Raw genomic sequence first — 16,985 nt, forward strand, 5'->3', positions numbered from 1 at the left:
GACGTCTCGTGTCAGAAAACCCTCCCTGGGTCCGGCTGAGCGCTGTCTGCCTTGCTCGGTCCTTCTTCTCGGGTCAGGCTCCAGAGCAACGCCGGTGGCCGGCGGAGTGGCCGAGGGCAGCCGTCGCCTCCCAAGTCCACCCCTGCTGTGGCTCAGCATCTCCATTTTAAGTCTTCTCATCCTTGCCTGCACTGTGACAGCCCCGGCTGTCCTGGTGGCCCCTCTGGGACCCTTCACTGTGTACTGATGTGTCCTTTGCTCTCTGGTGGCCCTAAGCGAGCACAGGGCTCCCTGTGGCCCTCTGGGCTCCAGCCTGAGTCTGAGCTCGCACGTCCTGTGTGAGCAGCTGAGCCAGGCGAGTGTGACTGGTGGCTCAGTGCACGGATCCGGGAAGAGCTCTGGCCACAGGTCACCAACTGCAAACACCTTTCAGGTTGCACAAGGCACACTTGGGGGTGACAGCAGAAGGGGTACCTGGTGTTTAAATATAGAAGGGTGCTTAGCTTTCTGGAAAAAAGAGTCAAGGTGGGGTGAGGGGCATGGCTGCATTTCATCCCCGCCTGATGCTGCCTGGACCAGCCCGATTTGCAGATGAAGAAGCAGCAGCTTAGACAGTTAACTGGACCAGGGTCCTACAGTCTTGCTAAGCTCTCCAAGCCTCACTTTCCTTCTCTATAACAACCCTTGTCCACCTTGCAGGGCTTCTGGGGCACTGACCCCTCAGACGCCCCTGGCCAGTATCCTCCCTCAGCTCTGCCTGCAAAGAGCCACCCATGCCCAGAGCATGTGAGAGCCCTCTGCCAACTGGTGATTCAAGCATGGGCCTCTGGGGGAAAAAGAGGGAGTGTGTGTGCACGCGTGCGTGTGTGGACACGTGTGCGTTCTGAGGGCTGTGTCTGCGGATCCCGCAGAGGGCAGGGTCATTTGGAGAGGCCTGGCTCTAACTCTCAGGTCCCCGTCACCTGCTGTCCCCACAGAGGGCCATCCGTGTGCGCAGTCACTCCATGGAGACCATGGTGACCAGCCAGAAGAAGCCGCACAGCGGGGGCCTCCCAGGCAGCCTTAGCGGAGGCATCTCCCACAACAGCATGGAGGTCACCAAGACCACCTTCTCGGTGAGTGGCTGCAGGCTGGGGTATCCCCAGACCTTGGTGGGGGAGGGGTGTGTTCATCCAGGCTTGGGCCAGGCCGTGAGCAGGGTGAGCTGGATGATGGAGAGACTGAGGCTACCTGGGGGGCAACCCTTCTCTGAAATTAGATCCTCCAACCAGGCAGTCCCTGAGGCTGGCCCAGACTAGAACCTACCTGGTGTCCTGTTCTCTGAGTCTCCTTAACACCTGGGCCTCCTCCTCGGGGCCAACCCTGTGAAATAGTCCTGGGTGCATTTCTCTGCCCAGGGGCTTGGGACCTGTGACAGAGAGAGGTGTCCTTCCTTTGTTATTATTCCTGATGACAGTAGCTGCCCCTGCACCAGGCACTGAGCTAAGTAATTCATGGATCCCTGTAACAGCTGTCTGCGGTAGGTACTGAGGTGCTCTCCATTTTACATTTAGGAAGAGGTGGCCCAGAGGGGTCAAGGAACTTGCTAGAGGTCGCCCAGCTAAGCTGAAGAACTGGGATTTGAATGCAGGTTGCCCAGATCCCAAGTCTTCTCTCTTGGTCGCTGTGTGTGCGTTTCCAAGGCTGGTCTGCAGGTGTGGGTCTGGTCAGCTTGTACCAGGAGCTGCCCAGGTGAAGGAGCCACTGAGTCCCTCTTATAAAGCCAAGTGGCTTTGGATTTGTGTATGTTAGGGTTTTCCTTCGCTCTTTTGTAAAAGCAGAACATACCCACCACGGTACTAACAATGTGTGTTATGAATGCTCTTGTATCATTCATTTAATTTACCAAATAGTATTTTCAGAGCTGTTCCTCCCAGAGGGTCTGTAAGTGGGCAGGGCAGTTATCTCCAGTCTGGGGATGAGACGGAGGCCCAGAGAATTTTCCCACGTGCCCAAGGTGGCACAGCATGTGGATGGCAAACGTTGGGGCCTGGGTCGGAGGCCTGGCACGGTCTAAAGATTGGCGGCAGGCTCCCATTTCCCCCTCTCACCCCCTCCACCCCCACCGACCTTCACACGGGGCAGGAAAGCCACACTCTTGGCCAGCTCCCCAGCCTGCAGGCGCGTGTGGACCTTATGTTTGTCCTGCCTGTGATTTGCTCTGTGACCTTGGCCGAGCCCCCCCCCCCCACCCCCGACTCCTCCGCTTCCTCATCGGTAAAGCGAGAGGTTGGACTGGCTCACTCCCAGCTTTGTGGTTCCCAGTCTGTGACCCCTGAGCCATCCTGTCCCTCTCAGTGTGTGAGGTTCCCCTTGGAGTGGCCCTGACCTCATATTCCTCCTGGAATTCTGGTCTTTAGTGGATCGTTACCTGGGGCCACAGGGGTCGGGTGAAGAACACAGGAGAACGGGCTGCAGGTGGCTCGAGCCTTGGGTCCCAGCTCCTGGTACTCAGATCCCAACCTTCCAGCTGTCTTGCGGTTTCCGGGGACCTCCCCGAGCCCGTTGGGGTGTGTGCAGGGGCTCTGCGGATCGGAAAGGCGGATGCGGGGCGGAGGTCTGGGTTTGGGGAGGGAGCGCTCACTGGTGGTTTCGTTGGCAGCCTCCAGTGGCAGCGGCGACCGCGAAGAGCCAGTCCCGGAGCCCCATCAAGCGGAGGTCGGGGCTCTTCCCCCGTTTGCACACGGGCTCCGAAGGCCAAGCGGACAGCCGGACACGATGGTAACTGCCCGGCGTGGCGTTGGTCAGCCCCTGGGAGGGCTTTGCTAGCTTCAGCAGGTGGCTTCCTTCCGACCCTGGTCCCCATGTCAGGCCCCTGCACAGCCGTCACTCGCTCGGATCGCTGTCCCCTGGGGCAGCGTTGGCGGCCCCTGCACTGGACAGGCAGAGTTGTTCTTGTCACATTTTGACCCCAGAGAGAAATGGGGCTGAGATTCTTGTTTTTCTTCGCTTCCTCTTTCAAAGCTCACTCAAATGTCCTCTTTATAGAAGTCTTCCCTGGCAAATGTCCTTTGCCAAGCAGAGTAAATTGGACCTTCCTTTGGGCTTCCAGAAGGTTCTTCGTTTTCTTTTTTTAATGTTTTATAATTATTGTTGAGGGTGTTATACATATTTCCCATTTCCCCCCCTTTGCCCCCTCCCCCCACCCGCCCCACCCAGGCCTTCACCGCCCTGTTGTCTGTGTCCATGGGCAGTGCACGTATGCGTGTGTGTTCTTCGGTTTATCTCTTCCTGTCCCCCTTCCCTCTGAGATGTCAGCCTGCTCCGTGCTTTCATGTCTCTGGACCTATTTGTTCATCAGCTTATTTGTTCATTAGATTCCACATATAAGTGAGGTCATGTGATATTTGTCTCTCTCCGACCGGCTTATTTTGCTTAGCATAAAACAAAGGGAAAAAACACACACACACAAACAAACAGGACTACACTAGACTGAAAAGCTTCTGCACAGCCACAGAAACCATCCACAAACGAAAGAGGAACCCACTGTACGGGAGAACGTATTTGCCAATGATACATCTGATAAGGGGTTAATCTCCAAAATATTTAAAGAACGGATACAACTCAACACCAGGAAGACAAACAATCCAATTAAAAAATGGGCCAAAGACCTTTTTTTTAATTCATTTTTTTCCCAACTCTCACATCCTACTTACCCCATTCTTGCTCATTGTCTTTCTGACCCTGTAACCGGTGAGCCGTTTGCCGTCGAATCCAGCAGGCCGCGTCCCGCCAGTGCCTGGGGTGTGGGCTCAGTGCTCCACGGAAGCTCAGAGGACTCGGTGCCTCCGGGAGCTGTGGCCGGGTGGGGGAAACGGGGGTGCGTAGGCCGGCTTCCGGGTGTCCGTAGCCTGTAGCCCTGGATGTGGCAGCAGCAGAACCAGGGGCAGGTGGTGGAGGAGGATGAGGAGGGCTGTTTGGAACCTGTGCATGTGAGTGAGTCCTTGGGCCCACTCGGTAGAGCAATCCAGAACTCTGAGGGCTCAGAATTGCTACTCTGGAGCTTAGGAGAGAGGTGGTGGCGGAGAGGGAGTGGCGGGAGTCACGGGGGTGGGGGTGGGGGTGATGCCTAAGGATGGAGCCATGAACTGCTCACCGAGGTGGAGGATGCCTGCGGAACACCAGTGCAGAAAGGAGGGAGAGCCAGTGAAAAGACAGGGAAGGAAGGTGAGTGAGGAGGAGGAGGGCCTGGGGAGGGGGCTCAGAAGCTAGGGGAGGAGACGTTGCAGAAGGGAGGTCAGCAGTGTCCGGCGTGCAGAGGAGTCTGGCACAGTGACCCAATGCCTGCTTGGGTTGACAGGAGGTCGTTAATGACCTCCTTAGAAGTACATTGAGGCACTTCATGGCTCCGGGATGGTTATGATCAGAAAGACAAATAATAAGTGTCGGCAAGGATGTCGAGAAATCGGAACCCTCGTGCATTGCTGGTGGGAATGTAAACGAGGGTGGCTGCTGTGGAAAGCAGTCTGGCAGTTCCGCAGAGGGTTACACGTGGATTCCACTGCTAGGTGTACACCCAAGAGAAAGAATACACATGTCAACATAAGAATTAGCACACAGATGTTTGTAGCAGCATTTTCATAGTAGCCAAAAGTGGAAACATTCCAGATGCCGATCACTCAACGAGTGGATAAATGAAATGTGATATATCCAAAAAGTGGGGTATTATCTTGCAACAAAAAGGAGTGAAGTCCTGATACGTGCTACAGTGTGGATGAAACTTTATTTATTTATTTTGTATTCTCACCCGAGGACATTTTTTTGCATTTATCTTCAGACAGAGCAGGAGGGAGAGAGAGAGAGAGAAACATGGATGTGAGAGAGACACATCGACTGGTTGCCACCCACACGACCCCAACCAGGGCCGGGGATGAACTGCAACCAAGGTACGTGCCCTTAGTGGGAACTGAACCTGGGACTCTCCAGTCCGTGGGCCGACGCTCTAACTACTGAGCCAAACTGGCCAGGGCTGGATGAAACTTTAAAACACTTTACCAGTCCTGGCCGGTGTGGCTCAGTTGGTTGAGTGTCTGTCCTATGCACTGAAAGGTTGCTGGTTCGATTCCTGGTCAGGGCAATGCCTGGGTTGTGGGCTTGATCCCTGGTAGGGCGCGTGCAGGTGGCTGATCTATGTTTCTCTCTCACATTTCTCTCTCTCTCTCTCTCTTTCTCTCTCTTCCTTCCTCTCTCTCTAAAAATCAATAAAAATATTTTTTAAAAATGCACAAAACAAAAAACCCCACTCTTCTAAGTGAAAGAAACAACTCACAAAAAGACCACACCATAGCGTATGTTTCCAGTGGTATGAAATGTGCAGAACAGGCGAGTCGGTAGAGAGAGAAAGCAGAGCAGTGGTTGCCGGGCCAGGGCACGGAGGACAGGGCGTGGTTGTGAGTGGGTCCAGGGTTTCTTTTAACGGAGATAGAAATGTTCTAAAACTAGTTTGTGGTCAGGGTTGTGAATATACTAAAAATCATTGAATTGTACACTTTAAATGAGTGAATTGTATGTGGATTATAGCTCCATGAAGCTGTTATAAAAATAAAAGCATAATCCGACCGGTGTGGCTCAGTGGCTGAGCATTGACCCACGCACCAAAACGTCGCTGGTTCGACTCCTGGTCAGGGCACATGCCCAGGTTGTGGGCCAGATCCCCAGTGTGGGGCATGCAGGAAGCAGCCAGTTGATGTTCTCTCTCATTGATGTTTCTTTTCTTTCTTTTTTGTGGTATGTGCCCCCAGCGGGAACTGAACCCAGGACTCTCTAGTCCGCAGGCCAATGTTCAACCGCTGAGCCAAACTGGCCAGGGCTCTCACTGATGTTTCTATCCCTCTATCCTTCTCCCTTTCTCTCTCTCTCTAAAAATCAGTAAAAAGTAAAAAAATAAAAATAAAAGTACATTAGGGACAGGGCCGTCGTGTCCCCAACAGTGGGCACAGAGCAAATAGTGGGCGGCGGACGTGGTCTGTGTTCACTGCAGGAGGAGACCCATGGGCCCAGGCTGGGTGGGCGAAGCCCATTTACCCAGATGCCCTTCCCAGCACTCAGAGCGGCCTCGGCACACCCGTCCCGGGAGCGCATTTCTCGTCTGTGGAAGGGTGTCCCTGGTGCTCCGCAGCTGTGGCCTGCCGGCACCCCGAGGCGTGCATGTGCGCCGGGTTGTTTCCTGGCTGTGGCAGGGGACGTCCCAGACCCCACTCCATTGCCTCTGTGACCCCTCTTGACCTAGAGGTCTGCCAGCGGGACGGCTGGGTGGGCTCGGCGGTTTCAGTCAGGACTCCTGCCTGGGAGCCCGCAGTAGCCCCTTGCAAAGCAGAAAACCCTGTGGCCTGCCCCCCAGTCTCTGATTGGGCAGCCTGGATGGGATGGAGGTCCTGGTGGCCATGCTCTCTCGGGAAGGGCTGTGACCCCACAGGCCCGCGTGGTGTTGGGGCCTGGGAGGGGCTATCTCGGGCCTGGGGGTGCAGTGGGGGTTGGGGACCGGCCCCTGGCCTCACTCCTCTTCTTCCTCATTTCCTCAGTGACAGCGCATCCGGCAACCCCAAGGCTCTGGACAGCGGGCATTCTTCTCAGGAGGTCAAGTCTGAGACCTCGTCCAACCCCAGCTCTCCGGAGATCTGCCCCAGCAAGGAGAAGTACGGGAGCGGGGGGGCGGGCTTTAGCCCCTGGAGCCCTGCTCCGGGCCTCTCGGGCTTTGGGACTCCTTGGACCGCAGCTGCCCCCAGGCAGGGCCATGGGGAGCCACTCAGTCTGTGCGAGGCCTGCCCTGCCCTCGGTCCGGCGAGTGACCAGGGCCCGCCTTCCTGTTCCCTGCAGGCCCTTCATCAAGTTGAAGGAGAACGGCCGGGCCAACATCTCCCGCTCCTCCTCCAGCACCAGCAGCTTCAGCAGCACGGCTGGGGAGGGTGAGGCCTTGGAGGAGTGTGACAGTGGGGTAGGTGTGGCCTGTCCGACCGGGAGGGGCGGGCACCCTGGCCCACCTGCTCTGTGCGTTGAAGCTACTGTGGGCAGAGCCCCGTCCAGGCTCTGGGGAGAAGGGGAAGTATGGAAACAAGAGGCGGCCCCCTCAGCATCTCCGCCCTCGGAGGCAGAGGGGCAGAGGCCAGTTTGAATGGTGACCCTGCCATGGGGTTCCTGGCTCCATGGGTGTGGGTCAGGGGCACTTTCTGGGGGGTGGAGGGGAGCCAGGGTTGGAGGAGGCAGAAGGAAAGAGCATGTCCAAGTGGGGAGTGGGAGGCAGGGGCTGCCCTGGGGCGGCTGAGGGTGGGGCTGGCCTCGCTCACCCAGCCTCTCTCCCCAGAGCAGCCAGCCGTCCACAACCTCGCCCTTCAAGCAGGAGGTGTTTGTCTACAGCCCGTCCCCGAGCAGCGAGAGCCCCAGCCTGGGGGCGGCCACCACCCCCATCATCATGAGCCGGAGTCCCACAGGTCAGTGGCGTCCAGCGGTGTGCACCACGTGGCCAGGGGCGGGGGCTGCGCCCTCACCACTGTTCATGGGGTGCGCGCCCCAGGCACACTGACCTGGCCAGCTTCTGCTCCAGCCCCGAGCAGGAGGCCCTTGAGCCCTGCTGGCTCACACCTCTGTTCATCCGTCTCTAGAGGCCTGTGTGCTGGTCCTCTCCTCAGTCCGGGGAACCGACAGGGAGCCCAGTGGTTTGCCAGAGGAGTTGGGATTGCGTGAGCTGAAAGTTGAGGTTCTTCCCGCTGACCTCTTGCCCACCCCATCACTGACTCAGGCCCCCGCTCAGTGATGGTCCTCAAAGTGCAAGGGTAGCAGGTGGGAGAGTTTTATAAGTGGAGGGAACGGCACACGGAAAGGCCTGGAGACTGGAGAGGCCGTGATCTGGAACCACAGCACGTGGCTGTGGCTGGAGTTCATGGAGGTGACGGGGACAGGTGAGAGAGGAGACAGTGGTTAGGGGACTAGGCCAGGCTGCCACGGAGCTCTGGTGAGGATTTGGGCCGCATCCTACAGGCAGGGGAAGCCATTGGAAGGTCTTACATCTTTGAAGGTTCTTAAGTAGAGAAGCACCATCTGGGGTTGAGAAAGATCATTTTGTGGCTGCAGCTGGCCCAGCAGAAAGGGTTGGTGGGGAGCAGGTGCAGGGGGGGAGATCAGCGAGGGTCCCAGTGAGTGGCGAGGGGGGTGACGGGCTGTGAATCTGTGGGGTGCTGGAGCAATGGGAGGAGCAGTGCATTCGAGATGCCAAGGAGGTAAAATCTTCGGGCTCAGTAGTGGAGGGTTCGGGGAGAGCAAGGAGTCTGGGCCTTTTGGGGTTCTGTGATCCCTGCAGTTGGGCAGAGTAGGAGGAGCCAGGTCTGGGGGGAGGGTGAAGGGTGGCACCTGAGGGGCATCCAGGAGGACGTGTGTGGTAGGCACTGCTGCGCTCCGTGGGTGCCCAGGAATCAGAGCCTTGGTCCCGCCCCTGGGGAGAGCAGCTCAGGGGGGCCAGGTGCAGACCCGGGAGCTGGGTCCTAATCCCGGGCCTACCACTTCCTGGTGACGTGACATTGGACAAGTTACTGAGCCTTTCTGTGCCTCAGTTTCCCCAAGCAAAAAAAAAAAAAGGAGGGGAGGGGGAATAGTTTCTACCTTGCAGCTGGTGGGGATTAAATGAGTTTACACTTTTGTAAGAATGTATAACTGTCAACCTATGTGTTCGTTGAGTAGCAGGAATAGAATAATAGTATAATCAGTGGTTCTCAACGGGGAGTGATCTTGCTCCCCAGGGCACACAGGGCACTGTCTAGACAAAATGTCTTTGATTTTCATGATTGTGGGAGGGCTTGCTCCTGGCCTCTAGTGGGCAGAGGTCAGGGATGCTGCTAAGCATCCTACAGTGTAGAAGATCGACCCCACAGCGAAGAATTATCTGGCCCAGAATGCCAATGGGCTGAGGTTAGGAAACTGACCTAAATGGTGGAGACAGAAAGGGCCTGTTCAGGTGCGTCCTCTCCCTCAGCTCCCTCTGGGTGCAGCTGGGCTGTGGTCCCTCTCTGAGCCTCAGTTTCCTCATCTATAAAGTAGGGTAGTCATACAGATTCCCTGATTTAAAAGAGCAAGGCTTCATTAATTACGGAAGGAATGAGTGAAAGGATTCATAACTAAGCTTGGCTCTTACTTGATATTAAATAAATATAAAAATAAATAAGAATGAAAAAAAAATATGTTTTTATTGATTTTAGAGAAAGAGGAAGGGAGAGGGAGAGAGAGAGAAACGTTGATCGGCTGTCTCCTGCATGCCCCCTACTGGGGACTGAGCCTACAACCCAGGCATGTGTCCGGATCGGGAACCGAGGCCTCTCGGTACATGGGACTATGCTCAACCAACAGAGCCACACCGGCCAGGGTTAAATGAGGTTTTGAGTAAAGGGAGGTTTTCAGTGTTTGGGACTTGCTGGAGGTCACCCAGGGCAGAAGGGGACTTGGAACGGGCTTGGCAGCTCCTGCACCATGAACCCCCTTCCTGCATAGTATTTAATGCTGAGGGAATGCCTTTCACCCCGAGCCCCAGGGACCTTGTTCCGGGTACTGGCAGGCTCACCCTCGGAGGTCTGGAGATCTATTTTAGGCTGTTCGGCTGCCTCTGGGGAGAGACAGGGTTGAGGGGAGGGAGGTGGCCTGGAAGAGCCAGATATTGGTCTTCCATAGTCTCAGATGCCCTGACCACTGGTCATTTCATACCGGGGCTCCCAGGGGCCTTGAGAGGGGATTGGCCGGTCACACCGAGAGGTGCTTCTGGTGCTGGGAGGAACCCCCGACTGAAGCACCAGGAGTAAGTCAGTGGCCTCCAGGTGGAGTGGACTGGGCTGTGGGTTCTCTCCCTGGGCCAGAGGAAAGCCAGGTTCCCCACCCCCGGTCAGTGGCATGCTGGGAAATGTTTAACAATCGGCTCTCCAAGCCCCGCCCCCAGAAACACCTGTATATGTTTATTGTACATTTTATTGAGGTAAAGGGTCCGAGGCACACATTTTATAAATAATGATAAAATATACAATGTTCTATACTATAAACCCCACATAGCCAATTGATGGTCACAAAACGCTTTTATTAATTATTTGCCTAACTTTGTATCCAGAGGCACATCAAGGATGCAAATGAGGAACAAGTGTAGTCCCCACATGACAGTGATTGATGTTCTTTTGTTAGTGACATGAGCCACTTCTTTCAGAGTCGAATAGTTTCCAAATACTGGAGGACTATTTACTCAGTTTCTTGTGCTGTTCACAAGGTTATAGACACAATACATTTTCACGTTTAATCTATATTACTAATATTCTCTCCAACTGGTTTCTGAAGTTTAGACAACAAAACGGTAGATCAAGCTGATTTGTAGCATTTGCTGATCTCAAGCGACCAGGGTGATGTGGCGTTGAGAAGAACCACCAGATAACAATACACATAAAAAACCTCGAAAGAATAGGTAATAGTAAAATGTAATGAAATAGTCCGGCCGGTGTGGCTCAGTGGTTGAGTGTCGACCCATGCACCAAAAGGTCATCAGTTCGATTCCCGGTCAGGGCACATCCCCAGGTTGTGGGCCTGATCCCCAGTGGGGGGCATGCAGGAGGCGGCCTATCAGTGTTTTCTCTCACTGATGTTTCTGTCTCTTTCTCCTTCTCCCTTCCAACTCTCTCTAAAATCAATAAAGGAAAAAAAAATTTTTTTTTAAATGTAGTGAAATAATGAGGAAGTGATGGCTTTTAAGTATTTATTACCTTTGATGAATATCATTTAATTATAAGCTTATATAATTTAATTTGAAAGTGACTATGTGTAACAACCAGCTCACACCATTTCTAAAAATGTAAGAGTTGGCTCTTGTGAGTTGCTGCAAGTCAGCTAGTGTCTAGTGGAGGGGAGGAGCCTCCTTCCAGGGGCCTCCCTGCAGGTCCCCCCAACAGCCGGTGACCTCTACAACCCCACCCCCTCTTCTTTTTCCTAGATGCCAAGAGCAGGAATTCCCCAAGGTCAAACCTGAAATTCCGCTTCGATAAGCTCAGCCATGCGAGCTCCAGTGCGGTGAGGATCTCGGGGTGTGGGGGTGGTGGGGAGCCTCCAGCACCCTACATTCTAACCTCCCCCAAAAGCCAGCCTTCCTTCCGGGGAGGGGGGCACAGCGCAGCGGGGGATGACGCTGTTGGTCCCGCATGCAGGCATCAGGGGGTCGCCACCTCTGCCCACGTCCTGTGCTAGAGCCGCCCCTCTGGCACACAGATGTGAGCTGTGCACTGTGGGCTCCTGGGGCCTCCGGCCCCTTCCTGAGCTCGCCGGAGCCTTGAGAGCTGAGGGCACAGAGGTGGCAGTTGGTAGGGACTGTGTTGCAGTTTCATAAAACTCTTGTATGGGCTTTTTTTGACACAGGGTCACTGACGTGAAGGAGGAGCCCTTGCCTGTCAAAGGTGGGTCGAGTGTGCCCTGCTCAGACCACGTGGCCTGATAATCAGGATGGCCCGAGGCCCTGACAGCGGGGGAGGGTCAAGCTGCTGTGATGGGGCCCAGGATGGGGAAGGAGGCAGATGGGAAGGGTTGGTGGACAGTGTGGGCCCGTAGCCCAGAGCCTCCTCCTCCCTGGAGGGACAGTCCTGTTTGTCCCCTTGCCCGTCTGTTCTCGGCAGCCTCCCTCCCTGTCTTTGGCGGGGGCTCTGGGCTGATCTGTGTCCTCCCGAGTGTCCAGAGCTGCCTCAGCACCCTAAACAGTGCGCGGGCGACCCGAGGGAGGACTGCGTGTGCGGCACCCTCCTGTCCTGAGCGTGCCCGCTGGGCTGTGGCCGTGGGCACATGTGTTCTTCCTGCCTCACCCAGCCTCTGATCGCGCCTTCCTGCCTGTCTCCTCCAGGGAAGCCCCGATTCTGTCTTGGAGACGGCTCCTATCCTAGCAGTTTGGGGGTGCCATTCACTACTCTGACCGTCACAGGCCTGTTGCTCCATCGGCCACCTGCCCACCAGACCAGCTGTCTGTCCCAGTGTCCGACCAGCCACAGCCCTGCCCGCCCTTCGCCGCGGCACCTGCCAGCGCACCCGCCTCGGACAAGGCCTCCTCCTCCAGGCTCCCGCTCCTGACCACGCCATGTGCTGTGTCTGGGTCATTTGTTACCTTGTGTTTGTCCGCAGAGGCAAGTGTTGGGCGCGGGGGATCTGGGTCCTGGGGACTCAGAGAGCCAAGAGGCACAGAGCGGAGCCATGGGGAGCCCAGGCCCCCACAGGACTGCGCCGGGGACGGGCAGCGCTGGGTCCTGGACCGGCAGGCATTTTGTGCTGGTGGAGGGAACACTTCTCCAGGGGCCAAACGTGTAGCTCCTCCAAGATGTCCTGGTAGAAATCGGCCCTGTGGCTCCCACATCTCCAGAGCTAACATGTTTGCTTCTGTGCTGGGAACTGACCATCTTCTGACGGCGGGCCCAGGGCCGCCTCCGCCTGCTGGTCCTCCTGCCTGTGCGTCCACAGACCGGGCGTCCTTCTGACTGTGGTTGCCGTGGGAGAAGCCCCGCGGTCTCCCCTTTGAGCAGGTGTAGCAGGTGTTTTTCCCGCGGAGGGGCGGGCAGCCAGGAGAGAGGAGGAATTGGGAGGGAGCGAGCCAGGGAGCACCTGGGCCTTGGCTGAGGGGAGACTCGAGGATCCAGGTCTCTGCTGGGGGCGGAGGTTCCTGGAGAGCTTCTTCAACCCACCTCTTAGGGGAGAGCCGCGAGGTGAGGTGGGGAGGACGCTTCCGGGGTGGGTCAGGCCACGTGTGGGTGCAGAACTCAGGTAGGGGGAGGAGCGGCGCTCTCTGCATTTTTATGTTCTTGGCATCTGTGGGGAGCTCAGTGCTGCCTGGGGGTCTCTCCAGCAACAGGGCCCTTGGCTTTGTTGGGCTTGGTCCCCAGGCCTCCCCTTCCCCTTTCCCACCGAGGGTCTACAGGCAGCTGTCACATGGGAGGGATTCCTGCAACCTGGGTGCCAGCTGTGTGCACGCAGTTCGGACACGGCCTGCCCGGCCCCTCTGCCAGAGCCCCCTTCCCAGGGTGAGCCAAGTGTCCTCGGAGCAGCCCCTCCCCCGCTCACCACCCATCCAGTCTGCAGGCGGCTTCTGCTGCCTGGCCCCGGCGGGGTTCGAGACCTGGTGTCCTCCAGGAAAGCAGAGCGTGAAGGTGCTGGGGCCTCCGTGACGTGGGCCGCCAGGGTGACGCCGGCCCTGCTTCAAAGAGCAGAGGACGAGGATTTCCAGCCCGATGCATGGGCTCTGGGCTTATTCCAAGTCGAGGCATATGACGTGACGCCCGTTTCTGACCGATGTGACAGCTGCCCCATTGCTTTCGCAATGAGAGCAAAACCTCAATCCTTCCGCCCCGCCCACATGGGCGTTGTGGGTCCGGTGTGCAGGCTGGTGGACCTCTCCCCTCACACTGTTTGGGAAATGTGTTTACTTCAAGTGCTAGTCCAGTAGAGTTTATTCTAGTTAGAAGGTCCACAAATGTCTGCTTAGATTTTATTAAAATTACTGTAGCAGCACCCACTGCTGGAGCGAGGCCTGCAGATTGGGCCGCGTTCCGTTGGCTGGGTTTCTGGGGGGACCTGGCAGGTCAAACTGCATTTCCTTAAAAACAATTCCAGGGTCTGGCTTGCTTCCCTGGAGAGCTGGTATTTATAGCTGCTTGGTGGGGGTGCTGTGTTGTGTTGCGGCCTGGGGGTCCTCTGGGATTTCCAGGTGGTCCCCACTCTGTCCTGCTTGAGAACCACAATCCCACCTTCCCCACCACTCTGGCCTCTCCACCTGCAGCCCCCACCCCCTGGGACGGCTTTGCGCCTGCCTCTGAGCCAGTGGCCAGGACGGCTCAGGTCTGCCCTGAGAATCAAGACCTGAGAGGAGGTGTCTGCCCTGGGTTTGCTAATGGGGATGCTCGGGGAAGGATCTGAAATGTCTCTCCCTCTGTGTCCTGACTCACCATCTCTAGAAAGTCCTGTGGCTTTCACGATGTCCACGACCAGCCCCGCCGAGGTCCCAGGGCTGTGGAGCTAAGGGAGACCCAGGATCCACACCCCTCACCCCTCGGGACTGTGGGGCAGGCAGCTGGGGTTCCTAGGCGCTGCCTTCCCCACAATCCCCTTGCATTGGCTCTGGCCCCAAATGTCTCCTTTTATTGCCGCGCCCGGCCTTGAGGCTCGGAGATTTGCTGCAGCCTCATTGGTCCTTGTGACTGGACGCATCCTGCTGGTGCTCGGCCGGTGTTGGAGGCATTCTGTGTGTGGTCTCTGGACATAGGAGTGTTCCCGGGACACGTCCCTGGCTCTGGGAACTGCCTGACTCACGGAAGCAACTCGTTGTCAGGCTCTGTAGGGCACCCATATGCCTCTGCTCAGATGGTGCTTGAAAACAGGTGCAGAGAGAGCCTGAGGTCGGTCTTAGGTAGAGTTTCTGTCATGAATGGGAAATGGCGTTTCTTTGGGTCGCAGGCTGAAGCTCTAACCGCTGAGCCAAACCGGCCAGGGCGAAATGGCGTTTCTTAGAAACACTCGGTGGCACCACTTTGTCCGCACCACCCTGCTGCCCACGCCTCTGGGCCTCTTTTAGCCTCTAATGATTAGATTTTAGCCACCCAGGTCATCTTCCCGGTGAGACACCTCGGCCCCAGGAAGGGGAAAAGAACTGCTTCAGGTCACATGACCAGCGAGTGGCAAAGCCGGGGTTAGGACACACCCAGGGCCCTTCTGCCGCACCCCCTGCCTGCTTGGCCACCCGCGGGCTGCGTTTCCAGGACCCTGAGTGGCGGAAGCCGGCGGCTGGGGTCTGGCCCTGCTGGGCCGTGTCAGCCATGGAGGGTGCTGGCGGGGCCTCACACTCTGTCCTTTTCATCAGGAGGGACATTCCCTCGGACTTCTCCGTGAGGGCCCTGGGGTTTCGGATGCAGCTTGGGCAAAGAAGACGAGGCAGGGAGGAGAGAACAGTGGCTTGTTCCTCAGCGACATCGGTTCTTCAACTCTGGTGTGTAAGGAGGGGTGGAGGCCAGGGCAACCCTCAGTTTCCCCTTCTCAAGTTAGGAAAAGTACAAAAGGAAACTCTGATTCTCCCTGCTCCTTACACAAGGGTGGTTAATGGAAATGTAGACTCAAGTGGCGAGGCGGGACGAGAGCGCGGCTCAGTTTCTTACCTGACCTTTTCAGGTGCCAACTCAAACACTAAGGTCTTCATTCAGTTGTGAGCCCACAGAGGCAGGTCTGTTGTGGGGGATGGTCGGGGTTCAAGTAGATCTCATGGCTGCAGGTGGCTGGCAGGGACCCGGCCACTCAGCCTGCTCAGCTCCCCACGACTCCTCCCCCAGCCTCTAGCTGCCCCTTTCTCAGAGGTGAGGGGGGGCAGTGGAGTTCGCCAGGGCTGTCCCCACGGCCTGCTGGGGGCTGTTGGGTCACCTACCAGCCCTCTGATACCTGTTTTACCACTAGCCCCTTGCCCCACCCAACCCCATGTGTCCCTTTGGGAGGAAGGCGACAACCCCCAGTAGGGCTAAGGACGGCGGAGCCCTGCCCAGGGAGAGGCTGCTGGGGCTCTGCTCTGTGCCTTACCAGCCCTGGGGAGAGGGGGTTCGGCTGGAAGACTGGAATGTAAATGCTCTTGTCTTTGATTTTGTGACATTTCTGCTTGGAAGGGTCAGCGCCCCCTTCCTGTCCCTTCGCATGCGTACCAACTGTCCTGTGGTGGCCTTCCCCTTGGGCGCTCCGCCCGGGGGTGCTGGCGTTGACGCAGGAAGGGCTCTCTGTGTGCGGTAGATCCCGGGAGGTGTAGCTTGGACACGATGATCCATGTGGTGGTGACTTTTCTTTCTTCTTCGCAAGGGGGTGATTTGTAGACCCTGCCTATGTAATGTAAATAGTGTACATTTAATTTATTGCTATGGCAGCACATTGTATTTGTTAATGTATAAAACCAATTCAAAGAGGTCGACAAATGTATATTTTGTTGCTTAAATGTGTCTTTGCAGAAATTGACAATAAATAACATATTTTGTGTCCATCGGTGTTTAGATTTCTTGGCTGGGCCCCGCCCCTGAGCATGGCCTTTCAGCCCACAGAGGTGAGCACCGCAGCCCTCGGGCCACATCGGGCCTGGAGATGTGTCACTTTGGCCTGAAAAGTGTTTTAAAATTTACCAACGAATCCCTGATGTTTAAAAAACTGACCACAATGAAAGCTCTTTTGAGTCCGGCTGGTGTGGCTTATTGGTTGAGCATCAAGCCATGCACCAAGAGGTCGCCGGTTCGATTCCCGGTGAGCACACATGCCCAGGTTGTGGGTCCGATCCCCAGTGGGGGGCATGCAGGAGGCGGCCAATCCATGTTCTTGTTCTTCGATGTTTCTCTCTCCCTCTCACTTCCTCTCTCTCTCAAATCAATAAAGGGGGGAAAAAAAAACTTCTTGAGAACCTAGAAATTTCATAGAAAAGCTAAATTTTCTGCTTCTATAAAAATCAGATGCTGGACCCACTGGTTCGGAGTGGCAGCGATTGGTCAGAGCGCACGAGAGGCGCCCCCTTTGTGGGACCTGAGCCAGCGCAGTTCCCAGCGTTCCCTGTCACTTACCCCTGGAACATGTCACCCAGTCCTGGTACTGCTTGGCCCTCTGAGTCTGAGACCTCAGCTCGCCACTGATTTGTCTTCCACCTGGGAGTGTCTTCCTTCTGCCCACTCTCTTCCCAAATTCCCAGTTTACTCCTCCAGGGATTCTTTCCCGATTAAATGCCCCCCCTCCTACTCCCTTTGACTCCTGAATGTCCACTTACAACATTTGGATGTACGTTTAGAAGTAATATCTATTTTTTTTTTGCCTTAAGAAAAGGCAAGGAACAGGCCTTTGTTTGCTGGGACTTGGTTATGTGATCTCGGGCACATTTTTCACCTCTGGGATTTGCATTTTCTTTTATGTATAATTGGGAAAACAATCCACCAGGAAAGCAGGAGGACAGAAATGCATTT

At 56.1% G+C, this 16,985-nt stretch overlaps 1 protein-coding gene across 2 annotated transcripts in view; it reads left to right on the forward strand.

Annotated features, from left to right (window-relative positions):
• The window catches only part of RAP1GAP2 (RAP1 GTPase activating protein 2), a 191,076-nt gene extending 175,060 nt beyond the window's left edge, over positions 1-16,016 (forward strand). For both annotated transcript variants that reach the window (XM_036269199.1, XM_036269201.1), the window contains 8 exons: positions 978-1,115; positions 2,642-2,760; positions 6,561-6,674; positions 6,856-6,973; positions 7,340-7,466; positions 10,985-11,061; positions 11,404-11,441; positions 11,879-16,016. In XM_036269199.1, the coding sequence (XP_036125092.1) occupies positions 978-1,115; positions 2,642-2,760; positions 6,561-6,674; positions 6,856-6,973; positions 7,340-7,466; positions 10,985-11,061; positions 11,404-11,412 (702 nt within the window). In that variant the 3' untranslated portion in view covers positions 11,413-11,441; positions 11,879-16,016. The remainder of the gene's footprint in view (positions 1-977; positions 1,116-2,641; positions 2,761-6,560; positions 6,675-6,855; positions 6,974-7,339; positions 7,467-10,984; positions 11,062-11,403; positions 11,442-11,878) is intronic.
• Positions 16,017-16,985: the final 969 nt, after the last annotated feature.

Source organism: Molossus molossus, unplaced genomic scaffold (genome assembly GCF_014108415.1).
Source record: "Molossus molossus isolate mMolMol1 unplaced genomic scaffold, mMolMol1.p scaffold_m16_p_19, whole genome shotgun sequence".
In the NCBI taxonomy this organism is placed as follows: domain Eukaryota; kingdom Metazoa; phylum Chordata; class Mammalia; order Chiroptera; family Molossidae; genus Molossus; species Molossus molossus.